This window comes from Pseudonaja textilis, chromosome 4 (genome assembly GCF_049901715.1).
Source record: "Pseudonaja textilis isolate UNSWEBS1 chromosome 4, rPseTex1.2, whole genome shotgun sequence".
NCBI classification, from domain to species: Eukaryota; Metazoa; Chordata; class Lepidosauria; order Squamata; family Elapidae; genus Pseudonaja; species Pseudonaja textilis.
In genome coordinates, this window is record NC_141993.1 from 87,085,499 (window position 1) to 87,103,975 (window position 18,477).

The 18,477-nt window shown below is 47.9% G+C and overlaps 1 protein-coding gene across 43 annotated transcripts in view; it reads right to left on the reverse strand.

Annotated features, from left to right (window-relative positions):
• Positions 1–18,477, reverse strand: part of EIF4G1 (eukaryotic translation initiation factor 4 gamma 1) — a 126,090-nt gene that overhangs the window by 90,094 nt on the left and 17,519 nt on the right. For 20 of the 43 annotated variants that reach the window (XM_026718878.2, XM_026718875.2, XM_087933599.1 and 17 more), the window contains 2 exons: positions 8,871–8,979; positions 8,287–8,376 (listed from right to left, as the gene is read on the reverse strand). In XM_026718878.2, the coding sequence (XP_026574663.1) occupies positions 8,287–8,376; positions 8,871–8,945 (165 nt within the window). In that variant the 5' untranslated portion in view covers positions 8,946–8,979. Of the gene's footprint in view, positions 1–7,494; positions 7,528–8,286; positions 8,377–8,870; positions 8,980–12,671; positions 12,976–18,477 lie in introns of those variants that run through there. The other 23 variants (XM_087933603.1, XM_087933597.1, XM_026718880.2 and 20 more) reach the window with 7 other exon arrangements.

Consider the following 18,477-nt stretch of genomic DNA (forward strand, 5'->3'; position numbering starts at 1 on the left):
CCCAGAATTCTCCAGCCAAGGAAGTTGAAGTCCACAAGTCTTCAAGTTGCCAGGCTTGGGGACCTCTGAATTAATATCTACCTAGACAGGAATTCTGGAATACAGGTAGTCCTTGACTTACAACCATTCATTTAGTGACCATTCAAAGTCACAACGGCACAAAAAAAGGGGGGACTTAGGGCCATTTTTTTTTTCAGTCCTGACTGTGGCAGCATCTCAGTGGTCACGTGATCAAAATTCAGCCACTTAGCAACTGACTCATATTTATGACGGTCGCAGGTCATACGATCCCCTTTTGCGACCTTCTGACAAGCAAAGGGGGAAGCCAGAGTCACTTAACAACCATGTTGCTTACTTAACAACTGGACTGAGTCACTTAACTGTGGCAAGGAGCAAAACGTAAAACGGGAGCAAAATTCACTTAACGAAGGTTTCACTTGGCGACAAAAATTGTTGGGCCCCATTCTGGTCGTAAGTCAAGGACTACCTGTACAGCCATCTTTCCCCATTATTTCTTCCATGGGTTGTCCCCAGACATACACACAGAAATATAGTGAGGAGGGAACAACACAATAGCTATACAGCGTCATTGGGCTGCCTTTGCTTGAGGTCATCCATTTGAAAACTTCCAGCAAAGACACTTAACTGGACAATCTCCAAAGCCCCCATTATATCGGTGGCCACCATTGCACTGTAGGACTCACAACCCACAAGAAACCTCTTTGTCAAGAGACCCAGATGATGCAACACCCAATCTTAAGTCTCTCTAGGACAGGTGTGAGATAAAAAAACTTTTTCAAAAGCCTGCCAAAAAAAACCCAGCACGCCCCCATCTAGCCTCAAAAATGAACAGCCTGCTCAATTCGATCGTGACACGAGAACTCTGGGTGCTTCTAAATAAATAAGTTAAGATGGAAGTCTTCAAGTTCTCTCACGGAACAGAGTTTTACCACGGATCTCAAGGCTGCTACCTGTGTTCCTTTCCAAGAACTTCCCATTAAAACTTTTTATTCGTCCGAAACCGTTTGTTTTAATATGGTAAAGCCTTCTCAGGAAAAAGTACAAAAATAGGGGGGGAAAGTAGAAAAATAGTGGGTGTGCATGAAGCGCACCAACGTGCCTACCGTGCCTGTCCTATTGTTTCTTTTCTTTTTTTATTCGTATCCATTTCATGTATTCATAACCATGCTTCTGCTTATACCTGTTACCTAATACTTGCTTGACAAATAAATAAAATAAAATAAATAAAAAGGGTATTCAATGCAATAGCACAGGGTCCCCCAAGACTTATGGACTTCAAGTCCCAGCAAGCTATGCTGGCTGGAGAATTCTGGGAGCTGAAGTCCACAAGTCTTAAAGTTGCCAAGTTTGGAGACCTCTGCAATAGCATATTAGAGGAGATCAGTGTAATTATTCATAATTACAGTGATTACAATAATAATTACAAGGACCAAGGGGTATCCCAAGTGCTTTTACGAGAGGCTTTTCTTCGTTTTTCCTTAAAGGCCTTTTGCTTCTCATCCAGGATTCTGACGTAGAACTGAAGAAGCTTCTTAGATGGGAAGCGAAACATTTTCAAGGGAAAACGAAGTCCAGTGGCCTTTTTCAAAAAAACAACTTTGGGGCAACCGGAACCTGGATGACTGAGAATCTCCATAAAAAAGGAGATAGAAAAACATCAACCTTCGTCCTCTCTCAGTTAAAATTTACTACTTATACTTGGCTAGTTTCTAAGGATATTTTTCTTTCGGAATGGCAGTAAAAATGCCCCCAAGCACTGTGGAAATAATTTCAGGTTTTCATAAAGGTAATCCCCGACTTACAATAGTGTATTAAGTGACTATTCAAAGTCACATCAGCACTGAAAAAAGTGACTTAGGTTATTCACACTTACAAACATTGCAGTATCCCAAGGGTCACCCCAACAAAATTCAGCTGCATGGCAACTGAATCATAGTTATGACCTTTGCAGTGTCCTGGAGTCATTTGATCACTTTTGTGACCTTCTGACAGGCAACGTCCATGAGGAAGCCAGATTCGCTTAGCAACTATGTTGCTCACTTAACAATGACAGCAATTCACTTTACTGCAGCAAGAAAGGTTGTAAAACAGGGCAAAAACCTGCTTAACGACCATCGCACTTAGCAATGGAAATGTTGGGCTCAACTGTGGTTATAAGTTGAGGACTACCTGTAGCTCACTAATGCAAAGTTTTGATTCTATGCACGCTGTCCATTCAGTGATGGTTCTTTCGCACCCGTTAAGGAAAGAAGCAACGAAATCATTGAAATATTCAATTTCCAAACTTCTTGTACTAAGTTAACACTTCCCTTTGAAAATCTGTATACAGTTTGAGGTGGGGTTTAATAATCTCAAGACTGTTCTATGCAAAACATTAGAAAATGATCTTTACACCCAGGAAAATACCAGAGGCTTAAGGAAGTGAGGTGACTTATTTATTTTGGCTAAGACTGTAGTTTATCAGAGATTGCTCTGATAGAATATGAAAACTTTAAAAAGTTTCCTTATGGTTTCAACTATTATATAATAGCAAATTTTCAGGCTGTAAGTAGAGCTGGGCATTATAAGAATGTAAAAATAAAATGCTAGTTTGGGTTCTTTTTACAAATGTATGTAGTCCTCTACTTACAAACAGTTCATTTAGTGAACGTTCAAAGTTACGACGGCAATGAAAAAAGGTGACTCACGACCGTTTCAGCCTCTCCATGGTCGTGCGATCTAAAATTCAGATGCTTGGCAACTGACTCATATATATTTACGACGGTTTTAGCGTCGGGGGTGTGTGTGTGTCACGTAATCAACTTTTGCGACCTTCTGACAACCACTGCAGTGATCCACTTAACAACGGTGGCATGAAAGCTCGTAAAACAGGGCAAAGCACTTTTAACTATTGGTCCACAGGGCAGAAACTCTTTTAACTAACTCTTTAACTCTTTTAACTAACAAGTCTTCTGTTGCTGAGCCACAGAAATGCTGGGCTCCATTATGGTCATTAAGTCAAGGACTACCCGTTCCTGTTGCAAGGCCTTCACAAACTTGAGGGAAGAAATTAAAGGAAAAAAAATAAAATGTCTAGAAGGAGGAGACTCCCAGGATACACACCAAGGGTCTTCAAACGTGGCAAGCTTTGAGACTGGTGGACTTCAACTCCCAGAATTCCTGAGCTAACATGGACTGGAGGAGGAATTCTGGGAGTTGAAGTCCACAAGCCTTAAAGCTTGCCAAGTTTGAAGACACCCTTTTGAGCAGAATACACCGGAGAGGGAAGAACAATGTCCCTCTTAACCCCCTTAAAACAGTGCCCCCCCCCAACCGTTTGGGCACCAGGGACCGGGTCCAGGGAGAGAGGTTTTTCCATGGACCGGAGGGGTGTGTGGTTTCCCCGTGCTACTGGCATCCCACGGATGGGGCTTCCCTTATTTGCGTGGCTTGGTTTCTGCCCTGCGGACACAGTGGCAGTCCGCGCACTGAAGTTTGGCCTTAGAATGTCATTACCTAAGTCTCCAAAAGCATTAAGCTGCAAAGGGGGAATATCTGTGTATGAGGAAGAAGAAGAATGGGGCTTAGGACCGTAAAAGGAGCATCGATGGAACTGCCACCCGCTGGCTTTTGCAAAGCTATGGGAGAATGTCTACAGAACGACCCAGAGTTTACAAAAAAACAAAAAAAAGGAGATCACAGGCTTGGGAATTAGCCAAGGGAAAGCACTAAGCCAGGGTGCCTACCGTCCCTGTCCTATTGTTTCTTTTTCTTGTATGTATCCATTTATTCATAACTATGTTTTTACTTGTCCCTATTATCTTGTAAGCAATTGACAAACCAAATAAAATAAATACATTTTAAGACAAGTGGCCTTCAACTCCCAGAATTCCCCAGCCAGTGCTGGCTGGGAAATTCTGGGAGTTGAGGTCCACCTCTCTTAAAGTCACCAAGGTTGCAAAACCCTGTCCCAAGCCCAAGAGACAATTTGAACTCCCAAGATCAAGAAGGCAGTTGAGGGTAGTCCGTGACAAATCCAGTCATCGGTGCTCAATCAGCACTTATAGCTCTAACAAGGGCCGCACTCTTCGAAGCCACTCGCCATGGGTCTCACTGTGCAACATTCTGTATCGTAATTCTGCCCCGAGCCTCAAGTTCTCACTGGGCACAGGTGTGGTGGGCATCATCCTTCCTTCGGACCCTCCCCAGGTGCCCTTTGCAAATTTCCTATGGGATTCTTTTGGATTCTGAGCATGGAGAGGCCATGTCTAATGACCAGCCCAGTGGGGAACTGTGAACAGCAACAATGAGCATTACGATTTCGCGTTAAGGAGGGTGATGACTATTAGAAGTTATCTACTGGAACTGATCGTTTTCCCCAAAGCTGAAAGGAAGGACAGAAAGTGCGATGAAATACAGGTAATCCTCAACTTACGACCACCAAGCGAGCCCAAAATTTCTGTTGGTAAGCAGGAAATTTATTTTTATGACTTTTCTTGCCACGCTGAGTAAGTGAATCACTGTAATTATTAAGTTAGTAACCCAGTTGCTAAATGAATCTGACCTCCGCATTGATTTGGCTTTTGAGAAGGTCGCAAAAAGGGGATCACATAATCCCAGGATACTGCAACCGTCATAAATACGAACCACTGGTCAAGCATCCAAATGTCAATCGTGTGACCATGGGAGATGCTGCAACCGCCGTGTGGAAAATGGCCCTTTTTTTCCCCCAGTGCTGTTGCAACTTCAAACGGTCATTAAATGAACTGTTGTTAAGTCGAGGACGATCTGTCGTTAGCTCTCCTCCTTAGTTCCCATCCCTCTGACGATTGTGGGAAGACTTCAACTCCCAGAATCCTGACGTCAGCCTGATCTTTCATCCAACACGCCTGGAGAGATGCCAGACTGGGAGACAGACTCTTAAAAGCAGAGACACAAAGCACCCAATTTTCAAAGCTTGCTAGTGGTTAACATTAGATTTAGGCCAGGATCATCCACCCTGCGTGACAGATGCTAAGAGATTGTGGCTTCCTGAGATCACTGACTGAGATGGCTGTAGTAATAACATAAGGACCGGACTTCCTCGTTCATATCCCAATCTCTCCACGGAGACTGGATGGACCAGCATGAAAGACACCTGGAAGCTTTGATCTGACTCAGAGGTTTCACACCGAGGATCAAGGCTTCTAGTTCTTCCTGAATTCAATCAAACTGCACCTGGAAAGCCAGCTCCAGAAGTGGCAGCTTTGCTCAGACAAAACAAGACCACCCACTTCGGGGTGTGAAGGTAACAATCCTATTCATTCACCATGTTGGTGAAGTTTTAGAAACAAAACGTGGGGGTTGAATGCCTAGATCCAGGATGGTGAACCGGTGTTCACGTGTGCCAGAGGTGGCACGCAGAGCCATTTCTGTGGGCACGAACGGCATCATGAACGCTCTTCTGGTTTACGGCACACACTTGCGCACCGGCTAGCTGGTCTTTGCGGGTGCCGGAGCACTGGAAAATGGCCAAAAAAATTGGCCAAAAAAACCAAGGGGTTTTTCTGGCCTTTTGCTGGCCAAAAAACAGCCTGAAAACAACCCCAAAACAGCCTGAAAAGGACCCCCAAAAACAGACTGAAAATGACCCCCAAACAGCCTGAAAACAGTCCAGAAAACGGCCCAAAATGACACGAAAAATGGCCTAAAAATGACCCCCAAACGGCCAAAAACCAGGCATGCGCACCAGCCAGCTGGTCTTCGGGTTTCCGGCACTCGGCACACGCCCATGTGTGCGCATTCCAGTTTGGGCACTCGTTGCCAAAAAGGTTCACCATCACTGCCCTAGATAAACCAGCCAGAAGATTCGGAGCTGGCAGTTTTTTAAAAGATTGCCCAAGTAAGCATAAATAAATTGAGGGTAATTTAAAAAAAAAAAAAAAACAAGCAGATTGAGGAGAACACGCCACCTCATCACCCGGGAACCGTGTTTCCAATCCCGCTGCCGAGACCTTACCTAGGTTAACACCAGCTCAATTCCCACATCCCCAGCCTAAGGCGACAGGATGAAACCTGACATTCCCCTCAAGGCTTCGTTCCCAACCAAGCAAGCTCTCGGACAACCGGATGTGACCGAGGGACGGAGGCCACCCACCCGCCCTCCCGGTATTGGTGTAGGGGGTGACTATTTTGGGGGGGGGACAATGGAGGACGCAGCCCTCTCCTGGGAGCCTGCAGGCAGTCTGCCAAGAAACGTAAGAGAGGCGGTGAACGGAGTCTGGAAGACGTGCAACACACCGAAAGGGAAGGACGGGGAGAAAGGGAGAAGAGAAGGATGTCGCCACCAATCCCGGGAGAGGCCCGGAAGCGTCTTCGAGGGAAAGGGAGGGAGGAGGAGGAGGAGGAGAAGGGGCATCAAACGGAGAAGCCAGACAGCAGGAGCGGAGCAAAATGAGAAACAGTGACAGAGAAGCACTTTCATGAGTCAGAGGCCATGCAAGTCACAAGGGAAGTGGGGAAGCGTGGACACTGCAGTCAAACTGGCCCTAACCACAACCAGGGGAAAAATGACCCTCGCACGCCTGCCCCAAGCTACGGGTTCTCTTTTCCAGGTTTTCGTGTGTTTTTCGGACTCCATGGACCCCCTATCCCATTTTTCCCCCCCTACCCCAACAATCTCTCTTCCCTGCAGGCTTATTAAAAAGGGCTTTAGGTAATACACAATACGATCGGATCCCCCTTTCAAATGCCTTTAAAGCGGCGAGTCCAAAAGGCCCCTTATAATCATCGTAATCCAAACCTGGGTTGAAAAGGGGGGAATAGTACAGGTAGTCCTTGAATTACAACCATTGTGTTGGGCGACCGTCCGAAGTTACGACGGCACCTGGGGGTGGGGGGGAAAGAGAGGGAAGGGAAGGGACTTCTGACCTGTTTTCCCCCTTATGACCGCTGCAGCCACCCCCATGTTACGTGATCAACATTCGGACACTTGGCGACTGGCTCATATTTACAACGGTCGCAACATCCCGGGGGGGGGAGGGTGTTTGCAGCTTTTGGAGGAACGAAGTCAAATCTGGGGAGCCGGATTCACTTAACAACCGTGTTAGTTAACACCTGCGGCCCACTGACTTAAGAACTATGGCCAGAAAGGTTGTAAAATGAAGTGGGTGGGTCAAGACTTACCGAACAACCGTCTTGCTCAGCAACGGAAATCTGGGGCTCAATTGGGTCGTTAAGTCGAGAACTACCTGTATTATCATTTCTCTCTTAAAAAATGGGGGGCTGGGGGGAGGTGGAGAGTGGAAGAGGGGGGAAAACTTCCTGTAAGGGAGCTCACAGGGGACCTGCAAGGGGTCTGAACTTGGAGGCTTCACCCTCATCCCCTCGGGGGCCCCTCCAGCCCTGCAGTCCGTTGCCCTGCAGTGTCCAAGCACGACCCCCCGATCCGAAGGGCGCCCTCCCCCCTGGGATGGCATCCAGCATGCAGTGAGGCAAGCGGAGAAAGGTTAGTACCTGCTGATGTAAAGAACGCGGCCCTGCTGGAAACTAAGACGAGAAAGAGCACGGGAAGGAGACAAGAGGAGAACATCACCGACAGTTACAGGCACCTCTGTCTACTCCCTGCTCCCCCCACCACCACCTTCCCCCAAATTCCTTGCTCCTCGGGGGCAGCTGAGCCGCCCTCCCCCTGCCTCCTCTCCGCCACCTTCCATGCCAACCCTAACTGGGCATCTCTTAAAACCTCGCGGCTGGCTCCGTCCGGCTCGTTCCCCAACCCTCACCCCCACCTGCCACACAGCTGCAGATGCACTCCCCGAGTCAGTGGCGCCTGCAGACCGAGTCAGCTTGCAGGGCTGACTGTGCCCTGCCAGCCCCCAGAGCCAAACCGAAGAACCTGTTTGGCAACACATCAGAGAAGGCTCGGCTCGCCAGAGAGAGAGAGAGAGAGAGAGAGAGAGAGAGAGAGAAAAGAAGAGAGAGAGAGAAAAGAAGAGAGGGAGAGAAGAGAGAGAGAGAGAGAGAGAGAGAGAGAAAAAGAAGAGAGAGAGAAAGAGAAGAAAGAGAGAGAAAAGAAAGAAGAGAAGAAGAGAGAGAGAGAGAGAAGAGAGAGAGAAAGAAAGAAGAGAGAGAGAGAGAGAGAGAGAGAGAGAGAGAGAGAGAAAGAAAGAAAGAAAGAAAGAAAGAAAGAAAGAAAGAAAGAAAGAAAGAAAGAAAGAAAGAAAGAAAGAAAGAAAGAGAAAGAAAGAAAGAGAATCTTGCAGCTCCGAGAGCCGCAGCCCTGGTGGTTCGCCGCCTCCTTCTTACCGGTCGAGGCTGAGAAGGCGTATTCATTTGGGTAGCTTGCGCTGGGTTAAAAACCACAGGTGCCGCCTGGCCAGGAGGAAATGCTGACTGCTAGGAGAAGGGAGGAGAGAAGACGCAGGTTAGCAGCTTCGCGGCAGCTGCCCCAACCTCCAACCATACCTGAGGCAGCGTTTTGAGGACTAAAAAAGCACCGGCTCTAAGACGCATTGGGCAAATGGAATGAAAATGGCATCGGTCAACCTGGCAAGCCAATAGGCCAAAGGCTGGCAAGCTACAGGAAAGTTCATTTTGGCTTTTTAAAAAAACAATGATAATAATTGGAGCAGTTAAGAGCAGAGTTGGGCAACTCTGGCCCTGTTGAGGCCTTGTAGGCTTCCAACTCCATGCTGGCTCAGGAATGGGAGTTGAAGTCCACCAGCCGTAAAAGGGTCATAGAGCCCCACCTCTGCTAGAGGAGCTACCGCTCAAGCCACCAAGAGGAGGCAGAGCAGCAAAATGTGAGCCTATCTAGGCCGGGGGTGTGTGTGTGGGAGTGGATAAAGCAACCCAGGGCAGAAGGCGGGCGGGGGGAGGAGAATCCTTACCTGTGGAAGTCCGGGAGAAGGGGAGGGGTGTGGGGCTGACGGGGTTCCTCCGGAGGGCTGTGGAGCTTTGTTCATTTCACGTGTTGCTGCATAAGGATCCCCTTACTATCTGCAGAGAGGGAGACAGAGAGAAGCATCATCAAAACGAACACGGGCAGCCGCAGACAGGGCAAAATGCTGAGGGGCGCCATACAGCAGGGGTCCCCGAACTCGGCAACTTAAAAAGACGCGTGGAACTAGCTGGCTGAGGGATTCTGGGAGCTGAAGTCCACAAGTCTTAAAGTTGCCACGTTTGGGGACCTCCGCCATACAAGGTGAGGAGGGCCTGTAGGAATAGCTGAAAACCTGGATCTTTATGTCAATTTACCACAGGTGCACCCCCCCACACCCTCCCAAAGCGTGATTAAAAAGGGGTTTTTGGGTTTTTTTTTCAGAATTCTGTGGCCTGACAATGTAAAAAAAAAAAAATATTATTTGGGTTAAGAAAAAAGTGCGGTCAAAATACGTGCCCAAAGGACAAAGTCTTGAGAAACATCATCGCTCGAGGAAAGTAATAAAACAGACCCAGGAAGAACGTGTACAAAACAGGACGAAAGATTGAAATTGTAAACCGATAAACAAGCCGAGGTAAAATGAAAAGCCAGCCCCAGAAGTAATCTGAGTAGCCTTCCCTCCCGCCCCTCAAAGAAGGGAAGTTATACAACTCTCACTTCCAATTGCTATGGGAATGCAGGTAAGTCCTTCAACTTATGACCACAAGGGAGCCCAAAATTGCTGCTTGCTACGCAAGACAGCCACTAAGTGAGTTTTGTCCCACTTCACGACCTTTCTTGCCCTATCTGTTAAGTGAATCGGCAGAGTTTTTTCAAGTTAGTAACATGGTTGTGAACAGGTCGCAAAACGTGACCAGGTGACCCTGGGATTCTGCAGACTAAAACGAACAGTATGAAGAACAGTTGCAGGATTTGGATTTGGCGAGTCTAGAGAAAAGAAGGTCGGGGGTGGGGAACGGGACGTGATTACAGTATTTGAGGGGATGCCACAAAGAGGATGGGGTCAACTTATTTACCAAAGGCACCTGAGGGCAGGACAAGAAACAATGGATGGAAACGAATCAAGGAGAGAAGCAACCTGGAATTAAGGAGAAGCTTTCTAACAGGGAGGGCAATTAACCAGGGGAACAGACATTGTGGGTTCTTCATCGTTGGAGATGCTTAAGAAAAGACTTGTCTGGAATGGTATCTCCTGTTTGAGCAGGAGGCTGGACTAGAAGACCTCCGAGGCCCCTTCCAGCTCCATTCTGATTCTCTCCACCTGAAGTTGGATTGTACTTCCCACAATACTACCTACAGGACAGACTCTGTGTCTCTGAAGTTTGAGGAGCAGATTTTAGTGCCCAGAAATGCTACCCAGATTTTGTAAAATTGACTTTGTGGCTCACAAGGCTCCACAGGTGTAACTGGAAAGGGATGAAGTGTAGACACTGAATCTGCTCATCAAACCACCTCACTTGCAGCAAGCAAACTGAAAGGGATGGGAGGGCGAATTCCAACTACTGGTAGCCCCCTCAACTTAATTGACCCTAATTGAGCGGCCCAAAATTTCTGTTGCTAAGCGAGACAATCGTTAAGTGAAGTTTAGCTCAAAAGCCGTACCTCATATACAACTTTTCTTGCCACCGTTGTTAAGTGGAGCGCTGCAATTATTAAGTTAGCAACATGGCTGTTAATGGAATCTGGCTTCCCCGCTGACTTCGCTTGTCAGAAGGTCGCAAAAGGAGATCACGTGACCCCCGGGGACGGCGCAACCATCATAAATATGAGTCAGTTGGCCAAGCACCTGAATTTTGATCACGTGACGATGAGGATGCTGCCATGGTCCCAAGTGTGAAAAACGGTCCTAAGTCACTTTTTTTTCCTGTGGCGTTGCAACTTCGGTCAGTCACTAAATGAATAGTTGTAAGTGAAGGACTACCTGCACTTGAAACATCTCCAATTTCTTTTGTTATCTCCAACTTTTATGTTCTGTTCTATCTACATTCAACTACTTCCATCCTATAACGGGTGTCTCTTTTCCAAAAATGAATGTAGCACCAAAGGAGGCCCTGAGCCAGCTCTAAAATGATGCTCGGGAGGAAATTCAAAGAAATGAGTGAAAGAGTCCCATATTAATACCTGGAGGACAGACTCTTAGCAGAGCGATTCCCTGAAAAATATAATACTTGTCCGTCTTTGGCTAAAATAGTGCCACAGTCCAATTTCCATGAGCTGTTTAAATAGTAGATATCATATACACCAGAGGTCTCCAAACTTGGCAGCTTTAAGACTTGTGGACTTCAACTCCCAGAATTCTCCAGCCAGCAGAGCTTTAGGGACCCCCTAATATACACTATATATCAGGAGTGTCGAACCTTGTCAACCAAGCAAAGATGGCTGAGGAATTATGGGAGTTGAAGTCTTAAAGTTGACAAGGTTGGAGACCCCTGCTATAGTTAACCCTGAGTTTCAAAACCCAACCACTACACCCTATACATCGCCGTCTCCAACTGTAAAAGGACATTCAGTTGCGTGTTCCATAGCCACAGAGAAAGACCGTTCTGAGAACCACCTACCTAAAAGCAGTGTTTCTAAATAATTCCCCCACTCCCCACAACCACGGCAACTTAAAAATTTTGTATGGATTTCCAACTCTGGTGCTGGCTGGCGAATTCTGGGAGCTGAACTCCACAGGTCGTAAAATTGCCATAGCTGCCTATCCTTGCTCTACGGCGGCTCATGAATTGTTGGAGGTTGAATTGTTGGAGGCTGAATTGTTGGAGGTCTGGCCCAATCTTACCTATTCCCTTCCTCTGCACTAACCGCTCTCCCCAAAAAGGGGAGTTCCGTCTTCCCCAGCCTTTTTTGAGCTGCACGATGTGACCAAGACGTCCCCTCCGAAATATTTACCCTATTTAGTTCAGGCTGTCTTTGTCTCTGGGGCGGGGAAGAGATTTAGCTGCTCTGAACACAACTGCACCGTCTGCAACAATTCTCTCCCACACTTTCCCCATGCCCGGTAGCCAATGTGCTTGTGGTGCAGCATCACACTCAGGTGTAGAGAGAGGGGGGGGGGAGGAGGAGGGGGGGCTGCAGCATCTCTTCCTACAGGAAGTCACTGGGGCTAAGCCAATCAAGAGGTGTCATCTCAAATGACCCCTGCTATACCGGACCAAAATACTAATCTCCTAATCCGGGACAACAGGACAAGCAGCGCTTTTAGGTGAACGAATAGGACAGCAGCTCTGAAGTCAAGGGTACCGCTTTGAAATCAAGAGTCTGGGTACCGCTGTTTGGGAGCCTGAGAAAGTCCTGAGTGAACTATTACACACTCGTCCCAAGTCATGGTGGTCTCTCAATCCACCATAGCCGTTTCCCCCTCCTCCATCCCATCTCAGGAACTTCTGAAGATGACAAAACTAGCAGCCCCCTCCTCCCCCTTTTTTACCCAAGTATGCCTGGCTGAACTGTTTACACAAACGAGCTCTTGGGAAAGGCAGAGAGGGGTTTTTTATTTTTAAGCACAGGCCCGATCCCACCGATACGTTTGCAAGACAGGAAAAAAAGAACAGAAGCAAAACAAAACAGCTTTGGAACTTTATTTTCGGCCTCAGCGGGAACCCCCCCACACCTCTCCCCGAATTCTTCGTACCCGAAAGAAAAGAGGCTCTTTGGGGAGTAAACCTGCCCCCTTATCCCACTCCTAACTCAAGGCGTGCAGCGAAGAAGAGCCACAGAACGAGCCAGGGAGACGAATGATACTCACCCAAACAGGAAAATCCCAGGCTGGGTTTTTGCAAGCGGTGGAGAGTTTTCATCTGCCTGGTTTTCCCCGAAAGGGATTTGGGGGCGGGGTGGGGGTGAGAAGGGTGGGGGAGGAAGGGGAAGAAAAGATCAGCCTGCAAACCGGCCGGTGCATGGCACGGAGGACCTCCGGGCTCGACAAACATGGGCAAGGCGGGGGACAGACCCCCACCCCCACAAGGCCGGGAACATGGGAGCTGCCGCTGCCACACCGCTGCTGGTGCTGCTGCTGCTGGCGGTGGTGTCAGATCGCAGAGTCTGCTGCACTGCAGAGACATGAGAGAGAGACGGGAGAGGAGAGGGAGCCTAAGGAGAACCAGGGAGCCCTCAAAGCCCCACCCAGTCACAGCCGTTCGGTCTTGGCGCTGGTTCAGCACTGCCCAAACCAGTCGGAGGAAGCCTCATGCCCACGTGCCTGAGTCACAGGCTCCAGCAGCAGCAGCAGCAGCAGCAGGGAAGAGGGCTGGCAACCTTAGGGCCCACGTTAGCCCCAGCCAACACCCGTCGGGGTACCCACAGCGGGCACAAGAAGAGAAAGGCGCAGGGGATCTCGAGGCGGTGCCAACGCCGGGCACTTACAGCCCTCCCTCGCTAGGGAGTGTGAGCGGTCTCACCTCTGCTCTGAAGGGCGGAAGAAGCAGGTTGAGGAAAGGAAAACGGCGGATCTTAATCAGCCGCTCGGGGAAGAGATCATTCAGTGACCATTCGAAGTTATTAACGGCGTTAAAAAGAAGTGACTTATGACCAGTTTTCCACGCTTACGGCCATTGGCCGCATCCCCACGGTCACGTGACCCAAATTCGCCACATGGTCAGCCGGATGTTTAGACTGGATTGGCGCAGTACAGATAGTCCTGGGCTTGTAACGGTTCACTTAGTGACTGTTGAAACGGCACCGGAAAAAAAGGGGACTTATGAACGTTTTTCACACTTATGACTATTGCAGTGCCCCTGTGGTCACGTGATCAAAATTCATCCCGCTTGGCAACGGATTCATATTTATGACGGTTGCAGTGTCCGGGGTCACACGATCCCCTTTTGCGACCTTCTGACAAGCCGAGTCAATGGGGAAGCTAGATACGCTTAACAGCCGTGTTAACGGCCGGGATTCCCTTAACAATCGTGGCAAGAAAGGCCGTACATTGGGTCAAAGCTGTCTCACTTAGCAACAGAAATTTTGAGCTCGGTTATGGTCATTAAGTCGAGGACTACCTGTATGCAAATACAGGGACTAGAGGAAAGGGGTGATGGCGGGAGCTTAAAATACAGAACAACTAAAACTCGGACCCCACATTTTCCGAACAGTTTTTTTTATCCCAGAGCTATAATTGCACTTAACAGTGAACTTAAGGACCACCATCAGTGAGCCGTTGGACAGTATTACTTGGTCTGTTGTGTGGATGCCTGTGTGTTTTTAGGGAGCGAGGGAATTTTGGCGGGTGGGGAGGTGTTTGGGGATTGTCATGTGTGTGTTTGTGTTGGGCCTGGTCTCTGGGTGTTACGTGAATTTCATTATATGTATACACTGTGTATATACGTACAATGACAATGAAGAATTCAATTCAATTTAAAAGACCCAGCACAGTGAACATGAATCTGAGCAAATTCTGGCAGGTACTGAAGGACGGGGCTGGGGGCTGGCATGCTATGGTCCTTGGGGGTTGCAACGAATGGGACACCAAACGAACAACAAAACATTGTAATTCAGGTGATTTAACAAACAATGAGGCCTATGAATATTTGGAGAGGTGAGGAGATATGAATTAAGGAGGGAGAAGCAATCGCTTCTTCCTTTCAAAAGCTCCACTTTGGGCCCAGGAGATACAGGTAGACCATTTGCAGAGTATCTCATAATTTACTTTGCTTTGGGCAACATCACTCTCAGCCTAAATTATCCCTCTGGGGGAAAAAAGGGGTGGGTGGGGGTGGAATAAGAGAAACCCAGGTCTTCTTTGCGAAACAGAAAGCAATGCACTGTGCAAAAATTAGTACCTTGGCCCTAGCAATATCTGACCATGGCCTCTCTGGGAATTTCGTGCAGACAAGCTAGCTTCTAAGGGCTAAACAGGCCTCACTGTGATTGTCCTGTTTGCGTTTTCAGCTTCAGATCGGGGCTAAGAAAATCCCCTTTGGAGGAGTTTGACAATGGGGGAAGAGTTCCAGAGGCAGAATAAAAGGAAGGGGACAGTGTTGAGGGAAGCCAACGCAGCTCAAGGCACCTTCTCAGCAGCATAGGAAAAATCAGGTGAAGAATTCCGTGGGCTACCTTCTCCCAGAAAACAGGTTTGCACTCGAATAAAAACAACCCCACAAAAGTCGGAGCAGAGCCGTTCAGGGTTTTCCAACCTCACGTTGAGGAATCGTCTAATTCTAAAAAGCACTAAAGTGGAGGTTTTCCAGAGAAGAGGCAATTCTCAACAGGAAGCGAATGGCTACGGGTAATTTAGAGTTTGCAGCAATAAAGCAACGGAGGTTCAGGCAGGAACCAGAATCAGAGGTGGGGTTGTTCACGTTTTGTCTGCCCCGCGTTCGAAATGCCCGTGGAGAACTTAAAAATAAAAACCTTGGCCTCCTGCAGAATCTACCTGAGGGGGCTGGCACTAGGATGCTATCTGCTACCCCGGACATCCCAACCATAGAGACGGGAGTACAGAGTGATCCTCCAAACACGTGTACACACCCAGGTAGAGAGGACACACACTGATGTCATCATTTTCTTCATTCCAGAGGATAAAATCCCAGCAGCCTGGGACTCAAGATCCCACCCAGAATGCATCCCATAGCAGGGTTGGGCACCTCTGGGAGAAGAGCCAAAGCCACACTGGGGAGGAATTCTGGCCGGGTTATTCTTATTACAGGGAGCACTTATAGGAGAGAAAGTACCACCGGCCATGGTCCCACATTTAGGCAGGCAACCTAAATTTTCGGCATTTCCCCTTCTTGTCGGTTCTTGGCAATGTACCAGTGACAAGGAACCGTGGGAGGGTCCATTCACCACCCCTAGTTTATGTCAATGTTGCTCAAAGCAGACTGGGGAGAATATTAGGAGGGCAAGACTCTTCCAGGGGTCTCCAAACGTGGCAACTTTTAAGACTTGTGGACTTTGACTCCCAGAGCTGGAATTCTGGGAGTCGAAGGTCCAACAAGTCTTAAAAGTTGCCAAGCTTGGAGATCCCTGATATAGATGCTGCCAGACATATTAAGCCTCCAGTTCCTAGAATTCCTGCCTCTGGTGATGAATGGAGGCAAAACTGGGATGGGGACCCAGAGATAACCAAATGTGGCTGGAACGGGGAAGGCTGTCTTGCAGAAAGTAGAATAGGGGTGGAATGGGACTCACAATCCACAACTAAGGTATCCCAAATCCACGGAACTCAAACAGCAAAGAGGAAAACAGAATAGCGGGCTGTGTTTTGAAGGACAAACCCATCATTTCATTAATTTAGAAAAACATACTGAGGGGGCCAGAAGGAAAAGTCCACTATCCCAAGTAAAGGGAATGTCTGAAATACACTGTAACTGACAGCTACTTGGATTCATTCCTAGACCAAGGTCCAGTCCAGCCTTGTCCAAAATGGTCCTTAATTGGCCCTGTTGAGGGAGGAAAAAAAGGGGGATAACCCCCCCTCCCAACAGCTGCTTCCCACGAAAGGAAGCCAGCTGACTGTGGTTAGATTCACACTCCTCCAAGACTTCAGCGATTCAAGGTCTTCTGACACAACAGAATTAGTCAGGCCAGCCCATTAAGCAAACACTTGAAGGTTAAAGCCTGCGAAAGCAGGGAGGAGAGTGCAGCCACAAGCCAGGGTCTTCTGAATAAATGCCATGTGCTCAAGGCCAAACCCTGGTGCTTTAGGGGATGTGTATATCAAGAGGAGATGGAAGGTGAGCAATCAGCTGGGGAAAATCTATTGGCCTCCCCCAATCGGGTGCTCCTTAACTGTGTTAAAATTTCAGTCCTTGGGACCACGGCTGGGTTTAAAAGGCAACACAAACCCACTTCTCATTTCAAATGCTCTTTCTTCAGCAGTAGCACTTAAGACTTATATGCTGCTTTACTCTCTAAGCGATTTGCAGAGTCAGTACACTTGCCACCCTCCCCACTCCTCAAAAAACCCAATCTGGGTCCTCATTTAACTGACCTCGGAAGGGTGGAAGGCGGAGTCAACCTTGAGCTGGTCAGAATCAAACTGCTGGCAGTGAGCTGAATTAGCCCGCAATACTGCATCCCAACCACTTGCGCCACCAGGGCTCTTTTAAGATAATGATAAACATGAGAAGGAGCAGCACATAACTTGTCTCCTGAATTACCAGTCCACGCAATCTCGTTTGATTAGAGCTGTCACCCTGATACGTTGTGCACAGATAAATAGCCTTACGGCACTTTTCAGGGCAGCTGGGAGGATCGCTGGCATAACTGCACACAAGATGCCATCAATCCTTCTCAACTCCAAAAACATCAACCCCCCCCAAAAAAAAAAAAGCACGGGAAGCACTCTCAAAAGAAGACGCAAAGGCAGCAAACACCCACATATGCAGAAAACCTGGATTGCCAAAGTAGTTGTCGGAACAAGGCTTTCGTGATCAAAATATTCTAAACCGGGCCTGCAGCAATGGCTGGTGATTAGCAAATAAAAGCAACCATCACGCTCCTGGCCTAAGAACAGCTAATGCTCATCAGCTGGAGTGGAATCTGGATGTCCTGGCTGAGGAATTCTGGGAGTTGAAGTCCACAACACCCTTGGAGGTCTCCAAACTTGACAACTTTTAAGACTTGTGGACTTCAACTCCCGGAATTCTCCAACCAGGGAAGTTGAAGTCCACAAGTCTTCAAGTTGCCAAGTTTGGGGACGACCCCTGGCTTAAATAGTATGATTAACCGCACTAACTGTTGACTTACAACAGTTCACTTAGTGACCGTTTAAAGTTCAACAACACGACAAAAAAATGAGTTGTGACCGTTTTTCACCCAACGACTGAAGCCTCCCTATGGTCATCCCCATTTAGACACTTGGCAACTGGTTTGTTTACATTTTAATGATGTGTTTTAATGATGTGATGGCTGGCTCAGGAATTCTGGGAGTTGAAGTCCACAAAAGTCATAAAGGGGCCATCCTTCCCCACCTCTGCTGCAAACTGACAAGCCTTCTCCAAGAAGCATTTGAGATGTGGACCAACCTCACCCTGTCCAAGAGTTCCACGGTTTCAAATGCTTCTCCTTCAGGCAATTCCAGGCAGTCCTCAACTTACAACAGTTTGTTTAGTGACCATTGGAAGTTAGCCTGGTGCTGGAAAAAGAAACTTAGGACTGTTTTTCCACAGCTGTTGCAGCATCCCCATGGGTCACGCGGTCAAAATTCAGACGCGTGACAACTGATTTCTATTTATGACTGTCACAGTGTGTGTCCCCGGGGGAGGGGTTTGGTCATGTGATCACCTTCTGACAAGCAAAGTCAATGAGGAAGTCAGATTCACTTAACAACCATGTTACCAACTTAACAGCTGCGATGATTCACTTAACAATGGTGGCAAAGCAAGGTCATAAAATGGGGATTCACTTAACAAACGTCTCTTTTTTCAGAAATTTGGGGACTCAATTGTGGTCATAAGTCAAGGACTACCAGTTAAAATCCTGGCCCATGAAGGCTAAATACCAGGGGGGCGGAAAAGCCTAAGACATTTGAGAGGGAGCACTGGGCAGGTGTCAAGTCGTAAATCTTCTCCAGGCTATGACCAGAGGACTTTCAGAAGCCAATTTACAGGGTTGTT